The sequence below is a fragment of the Pavona decussata genome, unplaced genomic scaffold, assembly GCF_977016875.1.
Source record: "Pavona decussata unplaced genomic scaffold, jaPavDecu1.1 SCAFFOLD_176, whole genome shotgun sequence".
NCBI lineage: Eukaryota > Metazoa > Cnidaria > Anthozoa > Scleractinia > Agariciidae > Pavona > Pavona decussata.
The window spans coordinates 561660-577176 of record NW_028145587.1 but is presented as its reverse complement, the minus strand read 5'-3'; the positions used below and the strand labels follow the sequence as shown (position 1 = coordinate 577176).

Sequence of the window (15517 nt, the reverse complement as noted above, 5' to 3'; positions counted from 1 at the left end):
GCGCATGCGTGGTATGTCAAAGACGTCAAAGACTACCACAATGGTTGCATCGGCTTGTCTATTAGTGCGAAAAAATAATAGACCCATTCGGCTAACGCAATGTTGTACCCAATTCAGATCCCCCGGGGTTAAGATTCTTTGTTTATTGCATTTGCATTATAATGTAGCATTCACATTTAAATGATATGGAAATACTTAGAACAAAACGTTTTATGCCCAGAGGATTTGAATTGGGTACAACATTGCGTCAGCCGAATGGGTCTATTCATGCCAACAGCTGCAAACTTTGGTGACTAGCCACAAAAAGATGGCGTGACGTTGATTTGGTGGATTTCCGTTACATCATACCGGAAGTTGACTGGGACAATGTACCAGGAGATCTCATGGACCGACAGGAAAATTCAGAAAGAACGAAAGAAGGCAGCAGTGATTTTTCCTTTGTTTACCCTTCATCAATCCATTTTTTTTTTAAAGCGAGGCCTTGTTTTCCTCCAGAAAAATAGTTGCCATCCTTTGACCCGTCACTGAGCGGTTTGATTTCTAACGGGCAAAAGTGACAAGCTTACTGGTAATATTGTCACCCAATGAAGTTTAATTTTTGTTATACAAACTCAGGAATTAATCAATAGTCAAGTTTTCTCGAAAGAAGTTTATCCTGATTTTCCTGATTTGATTTCATATTAAGATGTTGTTATTTGCAATGCTCTACAATCCCCACACAACACTTAATCCCCAACACAACAACAACCAAACAAACGAACAAAATGTGTACAAGTGTCCCAAAGTAGATAAGACGGCTAACCTATACAGAATAAAAAACCTAACAATTGTCTTGGGAAATGTCTCTTGCCAGTGAAACAGCACGCAAAAGGAAACTAATACCATGTTGTATTGTCAAGTTGAAATTGTTTGAACTGGATTGACCTCAAATATAATTTATTGAAAATTAATAATAAATTATTATTTCTACATCACATTTGAAACAGACTCAAATGAGGAATTTGAACAACAGGACAGTGGAAGGGAAAATGAGAAGTGGAAAAAAAAGCTCCTCTCCCTTCCCCTAGTGCATCACATAAATTCAGATTTAAATTACGACTTCCCTCCCTGTGCCTTCAACGCTGGCTTGATACATTTCTCATAGATTACTGACAAGAAAAAACAATTCATAAAGAGAACATTTACTGCTTTTTGATATAGTATTATGGTAAAATCTCAAAGCAAATCAGATAGTTGAGAGAATGGAAGGCATTTTCATCACATTTAAAACAGACTCAAATGAGGAATTTGAACATCAGCAAAATGGAAGGGAAAATGAGAAGTGGAAAAAAAAGCTCCTCTCCCTTCTCCTAAATTAGAACTCCCCTCGCTGTGGCTTCAATGCTGGCTTGTTACATTTCTCAAAGATTACTGACAAGAAAAAACAATTCATCAAGAGAACTGGCCGGCTGAATACAAATTCTTATGTGGCTTTTCGTACCAAAGAAATGCAATTTAAAATACTTCTTTTTGAGTTAAATGAAAATCACTCAAACTGAGTAAAGGAGAGATGCATGCTTGCTAATAATACACACACAAAAAAAGGTTTCCAACAATGTTGTCAAATTGTGTCACTTTATGATTACAGTACCTTTGAAAATTTTTGCAGTACATAGTATACACATTTTACAAGCTTTACTCATCCTTTAACAAAAGATGATAACCGTTTTAATTTGGCAGAAAAAGCAACAAATAAAATAATAATGAAGGGCTTTTGGCAAGACTAGTATAAGTGCTGCTTTTTGCGTTGAAATCGAAACTGCTTCAGATAAGCTCTATTTTGGCACACAGAACGATAACCATGTCAGAAGCTTAGTTGCATAGAATTTTTGAGCAAAATGCTTCATAAAGAAATAGCTTAATATTGCTGTTTGAGAAAACACAAGTCACCCACACAAAGGAGATACCAACAATTGAATGATTTCTTTTGTTCAACCACCAATAGGCGAATCTTTGTTTACACTTTTTGCAACATTAACATATGCTTAAAAGAAATATGTGACTATCTGATGACGCTAATAATTAAAATAAAATCTCTGATTGTTGAAAGGGCATAACAGTTTCAGTTTTCTCTGAAAATTTGAGCCCAATACATCGAATGGTTTCGGAGAAATTCTCCGTGGCCATGAGTTAAGTCGTATGCTACTGAGGAAAAATGTAAACAATGACATCAGCAAAGATCCACCAATACTTTGCTTGACTTGGTTCAGTCAAGTGTTGGTATCTCTTTTGTATAGGTCGCCTGCATTTTCAAGAAAAGTAATATTAAGCTATTTATTTGTTTCGTTAGCACTTTGCTCAAAAATGAAAATAATTATCTTACATAATAACTGGTCTGTGTCAAAATAGGGCTTATCTGGAGCAATTTCAATTTTGAGACAAAAAAGGAACTTATGCAAGCCTTGCCAAAAACCCTTCAACTAAATAATTGTTTCAATCCTAATGTTGTAATTTTGTACATGTATGGAGATATTATTTGTTTTAAGGAGCTTTAATTTCCAGGTCCATTAATCTTATTGTATGGAAGTTTTTCATTTTTTCACATTAAATAGTTCAAGATTTTGATAATAAGATACATGTAAGTTGCCATTATAACAACATTAAAATAATATCAAAGCAGAAATGATAACATGACCAATAATACCATAAAAAATTTCAAAAACATTACAACTCAGTTAACTGATCAGTTGTTGGGTGAAGTAAAAAATAATTATTTTGTTCATAAATACTGCCAGGAATTATCACTGAAAATATTTAGCAAAAAAATAACAATGAAAAAAACAAAAACAAAAAAAAACCTGTCTTTCATCAATTAAAAATGCCCACTGCATGTTTATTAATTTGATTCTCAGTTTTATGGAATCTGGCATTTATTCAGAGCCAGTGTTTCCAACAGTATTAAAAATTATTTTTCAATCCCTTTTAACACCCTCATACTTTGACCTTCATACAACTCATATAGTCTTGCATTTTTTTTTTATCTGAAAGCACAATTCTACCACCACAGAAGCAAACCCATCCTTGCAGAAATGGTGTTGACTTGGAATGCGGCATTTAATCAAGAAAGTACAACTGTAACTTACATTGTGGTACTTGCTATGATTTTTAACCCTAAGTTCAAAACTTCACAGGCATTTGCCTGTTTAACTGGGGATGTGCATGACTGATAAATTTTCTTAATATTAATATCCACCTCTTGTTTCTACTTTCAGGGGCCTGTCAGCCAATCAGTTGTGTTGAAATTATGACTGAAAGCAGTGTGAAACAAAGGCATTGGTTAGGTTTCAAAAACTTCACAATTAGGGTGTTGGTGAAAAGCACAGTGATCTTAAAATATCCTTGAATACAGCAGTTATAATTCCTTTTTCCCTTAAATAAACACTTTGTAGTAGCAAAGTGTCAGTTTGTATGTACAATTAATGTCAAATAATTTTAAAAGCATGCAAACGATTTTCCAAGCCTAAACCAAACACTTAGTTTTGGTGTGTAGAGTCAACACTTTAAAAATAAAAAGATGCTTACCTTACACCTTCTTCAATTCTTAAAATAATGAAAAGCTTGTAAATTTGTAACAATCCTTTAATTTCTATCAGCTAGCAAATCCTGTTTGAGTCACTTGTTTGTTTACTACTTATTTAACTTTTATTTTAGTCAATTTGTAAACACCAAATTTATTTGTATTTAGTTTAGTATAGACATACCTAACTGCCTCGACTAGCCTCAGCTATTTGCGGGTAGGTATATATTAACCAGCTTGTAATTGTCTGTGTTAATAACGTGTTGTTGTTGTTGTTGTCTGTACATTTTGATGAGTTGCACTGTGTTATGGGCAAGTCAAAACAGAAACGACGAGTAAAAATATACAGTCTGTGATACTACACACCAAAACATTTAATAAGAAATTTATTATCCAACTGAAGTTTTTATGGTAGGTAGCAAAGTTATGAAAACATTTGACAACTATATTTTGACTGTATGAATAATCACAACTGTTTTTTTTTTTTCAGTAAAAATTAACGAACAGTACAAGTACTGCATCACAGTCATACTCATTTCGCATCGTTCCTTCACACAGTAATAGTGATAGACTGCAAGCAGTCCCTTTCTGGTCAGTCGAGCGCAGCGAGACTGGTGCGAGGAGAAATAAACGAGAAGAGAGTCTCCCCAAGTCCCCCCTCCGCTCGTTCGCTCCAGTTTTTTCGCGCTCGGCTATTCTGCGCGACCTTGACTATCCAGAAAGGGACTGCTTGCAGTCTATAATAGTGAAGTGCAGTTGGATAATAAGACACCTTATTCACCTCTCAAACACAAAGCCAAACAAAATGGTAGAAATCCACAAAACACACACACAAAAAAAACCTTTGAACCTGCTGAATTAAAGTTATTGGTTGTTTCAAGAGAGGTTTGCCAGAATAATTTCAGACATTGCAAAACAAAACTGTTGGTTATAATTATAACTGAAACCAACAGCACTTATAGAATAGGCGAGCCAAAATAATTATTTGAATGCTGATTCCAAAAGAATTGGCTAAAAAAATTAAAAATGTAACAAAATAAAATATAATAATGGATTCAAGAACACAAGATTGTTGATCACACACCTTATGCCCAACCCAAAAATATTTGCCAAATACTGCATTCCCCTCCCTAACTAATATGAGACAGCTGCCCACTCTTTTGGCCATAATTAAAAATTGAGTGTCCTGCAGACACGTCTACAACAAATTATTCAAAAGGCTAGGTATATTAACCACAAGAATCCACAGGACACCCTTCTAACTATAACCTAAAAAGAGCCACTATTAAGGAGTTTGAGCACCTTTGTTACTTTCACTAATAGCAGTCAAGACAGCAGATGCAGATTTGGATCGCTGATGGCCTTTCTTCATTTTGCTATCTATGTAACCTTTTTCTTGTAACTGCGCTTCTACATCAGAATCTCTGACAAAATTCTTTGCTATTGTAAGCTGAAATTTCTCCGGCAGGGCTGTTACCACATGGCCATTTGCCTCAATGTCTGGCTCCATTTCATCGCAAGTCTTGTTGAGCTCTTTTCTTGCACGACGAATTACATATGTCATCAAAAGTATACTGATAATAAACTGGACAAAAAGCAAAATATAACCCCCTGACTGATCCGATACAACATCCTCCAGAGAACGAAATGTGGATCCCATGTATGCATTTAATGCTTGCGTAGGCAAAAGTCCAACAGTGGATGAAATTACGTATTTTGGTGTACTGACATTAGTGACCTGGAAGACAAAATAAACAAAAAAATGTGTTGTTATTCTGACTATTACATTGTAGCACAGAGTTCTCAAACCAAGCCCTCGCCCCCTCCCGTGCCCCGTTAAAAAATGTTGTGACAGCCACTAGGAATTGGGTATTTTTATGCGCTTGTTTTACAACTATTCAGTTGCTCCACACCTTATACTAGCAACATGAGCACATAGTAAAAATGCGATCATAATAGACAACCAACAAGGTGTATAGCAATGAGTTAGATAAAATCATTCCATAGCATAAGTGGAATAATAATTATTAATTTTTTCTGTAAATACAACCAATAAGTAATTTTAGACCTTGCTGATTTCATTTTGTAATGAAAAGAGTCTAGTCAGATGACAATTTAATGGCCACTATTTTTCAGACATGGTATAATGGCTGATTTAATCCCATGGCCATTAAACCAATCAAAACTCTGGATAATGCATTATCCAATCCCAATCATCCAGTTGTTAATAAAAGTCAATATTCAATGCAAATTAATACCTGCATCTAAAGCGGTATTAAGTGAACCTTACTTAAGTGCGAAATTATGCACACATGAATAATTACCAAAAGTACAGTGTTTATACTTAGCTATCAAATAATCCTATGAAATGTTCACTCGAAAGTAAACACTTGTAAAATTTGTAAGAAATTTCAAGATGAAAAGGAGCAAGATGACAGGCTATAAATTTATAAATCTATAAATTTTCCAAGCTGTTTTAGTGAGATAATCAACAAAGAAACAAAGCCACTCAAAACAAGTTTCTATGAGCCCAGTTAAACACTGTAAAAATCAGCGTCATGTGAGAAAATACAGGAAATATGGTATAATCTTACCGAGAAGAGTCCATTTTGCAAGCCAAACGGTACTGGTGTAAGTCGTGTGAGGGCGATGACTTTAAAACCACGTTTGCCTTCAACTACACGCATGATAGCTTTTAGGTTGTCGGACTCCAGTTTAGAGCGCACGAAATCTCGTAAATATCGCCTGCAAACGATGAAAGCACTCGACAAGCCACACAGGACAGAAATAACAACAACCATAAATCCAAGCACGAAACCGTACAAATACCCCGCTGCTACGTTTAGAAGAATGTATCCCCATGTCACGGGAAAGGAGACAACCGTGAACATGATTACAAACAGTAGCATTCCCGCCCATTCATCTAGATTCTGTAACCATTCCAGCACGTCTTTTATGTAGCGGCGACATAAAATAACTATGACCAGTCCGATGATAAGGAAAATTAGAGCTGTGTAAGAGATGTGATAGCACCTCGGTTGCCTTTTGATTACAACTTGGTCGATTTTCGTAGATTCGCCGAGACACTTCTGTGCTTGCGACTGGATCTGTTCGGTGCACTTTTGGCCATACTTAAATACCATATTTAGAGCTCTACAACCAGACCAACGTCGAGAATCTGAAGGAGTAGGATCGCTACATCACAGCTCTCGCCTTGAATTGGAAATTAATTCCAAAAGACCACCGTGATCAGCTAATAAACACAACCAAAACAATATTGCATTTCGCAAACGCCCAACTCCAACCCAATTGTCAATGTCAAGAGTATTGAGTAACCAAACGGTCAGCGGACTTCCTTTTCAACTTTGTAGCCTGGCCTTGTCGAAATAAGGCGCGTTTTTTCCGTCAAACTTCTCTTATAATTTTGTTAGTTTTTTTTTTCTTTTTCACAAGAAAATGTGCCGAATTTCTAATTATTAAATTAACCAAAGAGTATTTAGTTTGATTTTCCCACCGTGAAATTATCAAAGACTTCAGACAACAGTTTCTTAGCTTTCCTTCACTGACGCGGGTCCAGCTTTGTAGCCAGGCCATTTAAACCTGAAAACACCATGGCTGCCGAACAAAGGTTTGTGAATTTCGTTGTCGTCTGTGTTGAAAACAGGTCTTAAATAATTGGCATCCTGAATTTCACCGTGGTAATCCGTTTCTTTTTCTTAGGTATGTCTAAATCAATAATTTAATAGTCTATCTCTTTATTTAAAATAACATATTATAACGCAATGGTCGTGACAGATGTGCGAATCTTCCATGTATGGGTCATGTATGCATGTGCACTGGCTATGTGAGCTTAAATGTAAATACAGCTCTATAAGCTTCTTCCGATCTTCCAATTCACCGTGCATAAATAATGGTATTGATTGATTGATTATAGATAAGCTTATAATACTTACTCCTTTGTATATCGGCTTAAACAAAGGAATTAAAGCTAGCTTACGTTTTACGGTGCTACATTGATCTGGTATGTTGTACACAAAAGCCCAGCAAATGAATCATTTTATTCGCTTGTTCAATGAGGCTTAGGGTGCGCTTCTTTTGGATGATCCAGATCAGGATCAATGATCCAAGATCACTCGGATCTGGGTGCATTAAAGGAACCGACAAATCCTTGGCCAGAGTGGATTCCTCAGTTCCTTTGATGCACCATGATCCAAGTGGTCTTGGATCATTGATACACCCTTAACCTTACTTTAAGTTATGATATTTTTTGGGTACCAACATCACTTACCCTTGTGGTTATTTGTATTTCTAAAGTAAAGGTTTGATGACAAAAAAACTAAGTGAATACTAGGGCCATAGTTGGCCATATTCTTTGGTATGTAAGCTTGTACATAACTAGACTGTTCACAGTCCCCCTATTTTTTCGTGGGATTCTCAAGACTGGTACGCTTTTGCTGCCGCCATCTTGGTTTGTGAAAGGGAGCGCGATCTGGAGAGAGTATCTAAACAACCGAGGGGAGGGGAGCAGAATTCGGAGGCGGCAGGAAAAATATTTTTTCGCTTCCCCTCCCCCACTCAACTAAACCCCACTCCCCCTCCCCTCGGTAGTTTAGACGCTCTCCCCAGATCGCGCTCGCTTTTACAAACCAAGATGGCGGCAGCAAATATCGAAGCGTAGCAGTCACGAGAATCCCATGGAAAAATAGGGGGACTGTAAACAGTCTACTACATAACAATAATAATGTACAGTATAATTATTATACCATATGTCTAGCCAATAACTTCAGCCAAATGGGCTGTCAAATACATAACCTTCAGAAGTGGGCCTGTGTTCTTGTGGGAAAAATTGGGCGATGGGTATCAAATCGGACAACCATTATAATCTGATAACAGTCATCTGATTTTGTACTACGTTATGTGTTTCATCCAATATGAGAGCATTTGAAAAATAAACGGTTATTTTAATATTGTACTTGCATAAAATTTTATTTGAAAAACTAGAATCTAAGTAGGAGTCAAATACAGGTATAATGTGTGGTGTAAAAAAGACAGTGCTACTCAAGTAATTTTTGGCAAGTGAAATAAATTTTCCAGAATTCAATCTGGTTTAATGAAAGTGTTTGGCTACTTATTCATGACAAGGAATATTGATATGATACAGCTGTTGTACACATGAACATGTTTTCATTTATTATCTCTTTACAGTTATACTGTCTGTATATAGCGGCTGTCATAAATACATGTGGACCAGTCAGTATGTGAGGAGTAGAACTGGAAGACTGTTGATAGAACGGCTTGCAGAGGATGAAAACTATCAGCAAGAACCAGACAAAACATCAGTGAGTGCAGACATAATGTTTGGTTGGAATAAAGCCCTTAGTGATTCTTGATCTCATGTTAAATTCTCCTCTGTTCATAGAAGGTAGAACAAGGAAATTTATTAGGAGAATCTAGCAGTCTATCGGGTGTCACTTCATTCATTTGTTCTGATGGGCCACCATCCTCAGAGAGCCTGAGGCAGACAGTAGGGGGCAAGGAAAAAGTGGAATTTGAAGGAAACAAATTGGGCGAAGAAAGCCGACTTTTCTTTGCAGAATTCCATCTGTTTCAACCTTTTTGCCCCCCCCCCCCCCCTTGCCCTCATCATCATGATCATCATTATTATTGTTATTATTATTATTATTATTATTGGTTTTCACATGACGTCATAAAAAACTGAAATTCATAACTAAACACAATTTTGGGTTTTTATCTTCATCACATATAAGAAAATCTAAATTTCCATTGGCTTGCTTGTTTTCAGCAGGATAGCATTCTTTGTTTTGAAAATAGAGCAGTTTGAATTTTAGATTTTTGCGCAGTGCGTGACAGAAGGATTGCTGCTCTAAACATGTCACGTACATGAAAAAAATCGATTCGCCTCGTGTTTTTTTAGGTCTGATCAGCAAACATGTAATAGAAGCGTTAATGTCAATGTGTGAAAGTTCAGCAGAGAGAAGAAAGGCTTTGAAATAGCCAAGGTAAACTCCAGATGTTTTTGCTGGTTTCCGGCCGCCATGTTGGTGCCCATCAGACAGGGCACCAACATGGCGTCCCATACTAAACTCTGTAATTTTCCATGGTACATTTTCTCGAATAACTCGATTAGGAGATATCGCACAGCCCTGTGGCTTTCACACGTTGTTTATGTATCACTCTATTACAACATATCAATTTCTTGACTTTATCTATTGAATGGTTGAGGATTATATTTTTTCACTTGCGTGACGATGTGTGAGGTGAAAACCACCTACTATTATTATTATTATTATTATTATTATTATTATTATTGGGTCTCTGAGGGATGGGATGTAATGACATTCATACAGTATAGGGTTTAAGAAGCTGTTCAAGTGCCAAATTTGTTAGAGATAAGTTTGAGATGAAATTGGACACCCATAGAGGGTTAGGGTGGGTGGGGGTCCAAACCAAAAAATCCTTCCATGCATGGGAAGCCATGGGTATTTTCTAGAATAACACGTTTTTATCAATAAATTGCATATTACAACAGAATCTTTTTTCCTAAGAAATTTCACAACTAGAATTTCTCAAACGGCGTTAGAACATGATAATTTATAGAATTGTGAAAATTCTGTTAACATCAAACTACATGTATCTTTTCATTAGCCCAGGAAAATGTTGTAATTTAAGATAATTAAAATTTTTTCACATATTTTTAATTTACAGTGGTACAAGTGTGTAAACTCAGCTCTGTCAGAAGAGTTACAAGCAAAGTTTGTAGAGAGTACCTTGGATGATGAAACAGAAGCTTTCCTGGAGAACTGTCACAAAAAAGCTGATGCAGTATTCTCACAAATTGGACACCTTTTGTTCAAAGGATTCTTTGGTTACTTTTTCTCTGTTACAACAGTCAATGGGTAAGCAAATTTGAAATAATTTGTCAATTTAAAACCTAGTAGCTACTTCCATGCAATCATTACTACTCACTGCATTACATTAGAAAAGTGTGCTATCACCAAATCATCACTGCATTATGTTAGAAAACACTTGTAAATCTTCTAAAGGTGCAGTCAAATTGAGGCAGGTTTTCCTGCAATTTGCAACATACATGTATGTGCAATGCCATTGAGAAATAAGTTGCAAATGAAAGTGCATGTCTAACATCCCCTTTTTGCTACTTGTTAAATAAGCAGCAGCTTAATTGTCTGTATTTTGGTTTGTTGTTTGTATTTGTCTCGTTTGATTGATTTGATTGGCTCGCCCTGTAGGTCCATCAAAATACAGCACAATAATTTATTCATAAAAAATACAATGATAAGTACTGCACACTAAAACACCATAACAAAAGATTTATTATCCAACTAAATCTTTTCTGATAGCTAGCAAAGAAAACCATGAGGAAAACCTGAAACAAGACAAGCAAGCATGCATTATAAAACCATTGTTTTTACTGTAAGAACAACTACAAAACCTTGGTTTTTACAGTACAGAAATTAACAACTAACTGTACAAATTTCAAGTCAAATTTGTATTTGTTTTACACATTATTCCAGGAGACAGTACATTCTACAATATACTATAACCTATCAATATGTAAAGTGTAGTTGGATAATAAAATTAATTATAAAAATAACAGTATATCAACAACAGTTTTGAAGTTCAAAACAAATCATTGATCATTTTTTATACAGAATTTTGGATCGTGGATCAATGTTTGTGTTTTCCAATGCCCAGTTTCAAAGACTGATGGGTGTGGATGACACATGGAAGGCCAAACGTCTGTTGGATCTGGGAGCCGGCGATGGCAAAGTTACTAGTGTTATAAAACAGCACTTTGAGGAAGTGTATGTTACGGAACAGTCACCATCTATGAGATGGAGACTGAGCGGCCAAGGATTCACGTAAGTCACTGAAATCAAAATACTTTGTAAATAAATGAGAAATAAAATACTATTAGATCACTTTTATTATTTATTACTTTTTATTAGGGAGTTGGTGTGGCTGAGGGGTTACTAGGCACCGGACTTGTAATCCAGCGGTCCCAGGTTTAACTCCCGCTCTATTCGCTGGCTGGGGTTGTTCTTGGTAGTCCAGATACACTAACCTGATTGGCTCGTATTGTCCATAAGAATACAAAAAATAAAAATGACGTCAGATGTAACAGGTGCGCTTTCTCAACAGAAAATATAGTCAATTCTGCTTGTACTTTTTCCTCCGGTTATTAAAAAAAACCACACACAAATCGACAGCAGTTTTCAATGGACTATAACAGGTCTTTATTCTTATAGACAGTAAATGTAAATAGACAACTAGTCTGCCACCTGTCATTTGGGATTTTTAACCTTTTCAGTTAAATTCCCATGGTACAGTGCAACTCCACTACATTATTTTACATTTTTACATTTAAGTGTCATCAAATTGGGAAAATATTTTAAAATGTTGGTTTTTTAGGAGGGATGTTAAGTAATGAAATGATGTTGAAATGTTCTTAATAATTAAAAACTGTATTAATTAACAAATTAAATTGTTATCTAGCTGAAGTACTGTTATGTTCATTTATCTGCTATAGATCTACCATATGACTGCTATGATTTCTGAATTTTTTGCTAGTGAGCATTCACTATATGTAGTAATAAAAAGTTACTGCAATGGCATGAAAAGAGCTGCTTCACAATCAGAACTTTATTCAGTAATCTGATTAAAAGAAAAAACAGTACAAACTTAGTTGCCATCATTCCTGTCAAACAAAATTGAAAATAATACCATTTGCATAACTGAAGAGTCCTGACTCCCTGTGTTTTCTCCAGGTTACTAGATGAAAGTGAATGGATGAACAGTGATTTGAAATTTGACGTGGTTGCCTGTCTTAACCTCTTGGATAGATGTGACAAGCCTTTAACACTTCTCACTGACATTAAACACACTCTTCAACCAATCACTGGTCGACTGCTTGTAGCTGTTGTCCTGCCATTTAAACCATGTGTAGAATCAGGTTAGTCAATCGCTTTTGTGGACAAATTTCAATAAGGGTTCTTTCTGAGTCTCAGTTTCCAGCCAGAAAAAGGGGGTGGGGCTAAGTGTGTGCGCACAGGCCACTTCATCACCTCATCCGGCAATGTATGCTGTTGGTTTCATTCTTTCACAGTAACATGCTTACCTATAAAATGCGGACTCAGTTTGGGTGTATTGGACAACCCTCTTTTAATTTACACTTTTCCAAATGGCTGTTTATATTTCCCAAACATTCAGGAGTGAGGGGGCAAGTCAGAGAGCTTGCTTCTGCCCTGAGACATCGTAATAATATTGAAACAAATTTGAAGCCCATGCAGCTAGTCTTGGTGATGGAAAGGAAAGGTGCACTTAAACTCTGAGCCTAGTTTAATATTTACAAGCAACAGGTGACATACTGTAGGTTTGGACAAGTTTATTAGATTAGAAAAAATGGCCTTTTAACCCTTTCCCGTCCGAGGGAAATGGCGAATTTTTCTAAATCGCTTACTGTAAACTGGGAGACCACATGTGATATACCATTTAAAAGGTATTTTCTGGAGTGTGCTATAAATCACACCAACAGAGATGGAGGAGTTCACATATGAGAGTGAGAAAAGTCCAAAACGAAAGAAGAAAAACATTGAAAATTTTCTTATTCGTTGTACATACTGGGTATCCCCCTAAACTATAGCTTAATGTACAGCTCTCAGTGCATTGCTTGTTGTAAGATATCAACTGGACCCTTAACGTACAAAGGAAAAAAAATCCAAAAGTTTGAGGGGTGGTAAATCAAGTCTCATATAGAAGGGGGGCATGATTTTATGCCTTCAATTTATAGATTTTCAAAGATCTTTTGGTTGTGCAAATTTCACACAAATTGACCAAATACTGTGCTCATAATTGCGTCTTGTGCCATATGGCACTCTTAGTCGGGAAAGGGTTAAGCCAAGAATCCACATGGAAGACAGGTATCAATGAAAGCTGCAGTAAATATGATACACTTCCCCTTGATTCATACAATGTTGAATTCTACATATACCAGAAGTCAACCACCAGATGATATTATGCAATTTTATTTGGTTCACTCTTTTTGCCTAGCTACATGTAAAGCAACATGACCCTTTACCATGTTTTTTTTTTTTTTTCTCAGGTACAAAGATGGTTCAACCAAGTGAGTACATAACATTAAATGGAACCACATGGGAAGAGCAAGTAGACAGTCTTGTTAAAGATGTGTTTGAACCAAGTGGATTTACTGTTGAGCTTTTTACGAGGGTACCTTATCTGTGTGAGGGTGACTTATATAGAGACTTCTATGTTCTGGATGATGCATTGTTTGTTCTCAAGATCAGTGGATAGCTGAACGAAAGGTTCATGACAACAAGAAGCCAGGGCGATTGAGAGAAATAACATAAACAGTATGGAACTCAGTCATGTACACCTTTTACGTCCTTACTGATTATTGGCTATCCACAACATGGAAATGAAATCTTAAAATGCTCCCAAATGTCCCATCAAACTACATTCTTATTTACAAAGTAAAAAAAAAGTAATGAATAATTACCAGTAAACTGAAACTTCCCCTGCAAAAAATGAAATCCTATAGATGTAAGTTATAGAATGCTTGTACATAAAATTGAAATTAAAAATTATTTTGCCAAATTTATGAATGGCAAAAGTATACTGTGTGCCAGGGGCTTTTCTTGAGTGGCGGTCGCAGCATCTTACTGTCTTTATTATGACCCAGGCGAAAAACCTCTGGAGCAGAGCGCCGCTGCTTTGATAATGCTGAACCAATGACCAGTATGTTTAAATTGCGTTAGCCCAGATAACTTATTGGCTCCTAATGACAGCCTCAATCTTCCCAATGTAACAGTCCCTGTGATTGGTTACTAAGAATAGAACCTGGTCTAAAGAAACCTATGAAATTTTTATGTGCGGTTGATTTTCATCTCAAAGGTTGGGTTATGAGCTCTGCGGTTTTTGCCTGTTTATTTGACCTCCTGTTGTTTCTGTTTAGCAAGTATGCTTCCTATGCCCTTTGAAGGATTATTTTTAGATACAGTAGCTTTGGTTTGGCTCACCTCGGTACTTCCAGTGGTAGCAGAGCCGCTGTTGTTAAGATCTTTGCGAGGCCGAATAGAATCTAAATCGTTATTCTCTTGCACCTTTTATACTGATGGGTCCAGCCATTTTTTTTGTTGCAAGATGCTGCATTTCTTCTTTAAATACCTGGTATAACTATGTCTTTTGATATTATTCTTTTATCAGTGCTTAGAGAGCTATGTAACATGTAACCTACTGAAGGCTAAAGTCTACTTTAGCCTTTGGCTGTGTTTTTGCTTCGCTGCACTCTACAACTTTGCGGTTTGTGTTGGGAGAATTCAATATTTTCCTAGTTTATTTCTGCTGGTTTGTTGACTGTATTTTGACTATATCATTAAACAAACAGGCAAGACAATAAGTTTGATTTCCCTTTGATTAGACCACAGTCATTTTATTTATAACAGAAACAACAAGAGGTAAAATAAACAGGAGAACTGAAACAGCAGACATTTTTTTCTGACATGTTTTCTGCTTCGATGTTACAGCAGAAGAAGCATGATCAAGGCTTCTATTCCAAACCCTGGCATGCTTGAGCATCACTTAGTTTTTTTCAGTATTTTTTTTTTTTTTTTTATTTAACACGCTTTATTTAAATACGCAGATACACTAATACACTTAGGTTGCTTACACTTATATAAATTACTTACACTTATACAGTATCTGAATTTTACAAAGTACTTTTCTGTTAAGTTAAAAGAGAAAAAAAAAGACAACTAAGTAATAGAGAAAAAGAAAAGAAGAGACGCAAAAAAAATATATTAAGATAACAAAAGAAGTTAAACGAAAAAACTACAAAATCGAGCCTCTGCATTACCTTACATATGTGAGTTATGAAAAAAAAATACATCGCATCATTCATTTTGA

The 15517-nt window shown here is 36.0% G+C and overlaps 2 protein-coding genes and 1 long non-coding RNA gene across 4 annotated transcripts in view; 2 read left to right on the top strand and 1 right to left on the bottom strand.

Moving 5' to 3' along the window:
- Positions 1 to 269: 269 nt before the first annotated feature.
- Positions 270 to 15517, top strand: part of LOC146463429 (uncharacterized) — a 225147-nt gene continuing 209899 nt past the window's right edge. The window contains exon 1 of the long non-coding RNA XR_014856909.1: positions 270 to 3777. This is a non-coding gene — a long non-coding RNA (uncharacterized LOC146463429). The remainder of the gene's footprint in view (positions 3778 to 15517) is intronic.
- On the bottom strand, positions 1596 to 6868 carry LOC146463447 (transmembrane protein 64-like). Its single transcript, XM_085084417.1, has 2 exons — positions 6151 to 6868; positions 1596 to 5294 (listed from the first exon to the last, which is right to left on the bottom strand). Exons 1-2 carry the CDS (start codon positions 6697 to 6699, stop codon positions 4842 to 4844), a joined length of 1002 nt encoding a protein of 333 aa, XP_084940543.1. The 5' UTR covers positions 6700 to 6868; the 3' UTR covers positions 1596 to 4841.
- On the top strand, positions 6960 to 14107 carry LOC146463446 (protein-L-histidine N-pros-methyltransferase-like). 2 transcript variants are annotated; one of them, XM_085084419.1, is made up of 6 exons: positions 6960 to 7184; positions 8762 to 8895; positions 10283 to 10473; positions 11248 to 11457; positions 12364 to 12548; positions 13698 to 14107. In XM_085084419.1, the coding sequence occupies exons 2-6, from the start codon at positions 8797 to 8799 to the stop codon at positions 13904 to 13906; spliced, it is 894 nt and encodes a 297-aa protein (XP_084940545.1). In that variant the 5' UTR covers positions 6960 to 7184; positions 8762 to 8796; the 3' UTR covers positions 13907 to 14107. The 2 variants fall into 2 exon arrangements, with proteins under 2 accessions (XP_084940545.1, XP_084940544.1); XM_085084418.1 differs by having other exon boundaries at positions 7128 to 7276.

Coding starts and splice junctions, on each gene's coding strand:
- LOC146463447 (XM_085084417.1), bottom strand. CDS start 6,699: ATGGTATTTAAGTATGGCCAAAAGTGCACCGAACAGATCCAGTCGCAA. Junction 5,295..6,150: donor TGCAAAATGGACTCTTCTCG/GTAAGATTATAC, acceptor TTTGTCTTCCAG/GTCACTAATGTCAGTACACC.
- LOC146463446 (XM_085084419.1), top strand. CDS start 8,797: ATGTGGACCAGTCAGTATGTGAGGAGTAGAACTGGAAGACTGTTGATA. Junction 10,474..11,247: donor TCTGTTACAACAGTCAATGG/GTAAGCAAATTT, acceptor TTTTTTATACAG/AATTTTGGATCGTGGATCAA. Junction 11,458..12,363: donor CTGAGCGGCCAAGGATTCAC/GTAAGTCACTGA, acceptor TGTTTTCTCCAG/GTTACTAGATGAAAGTGAAT.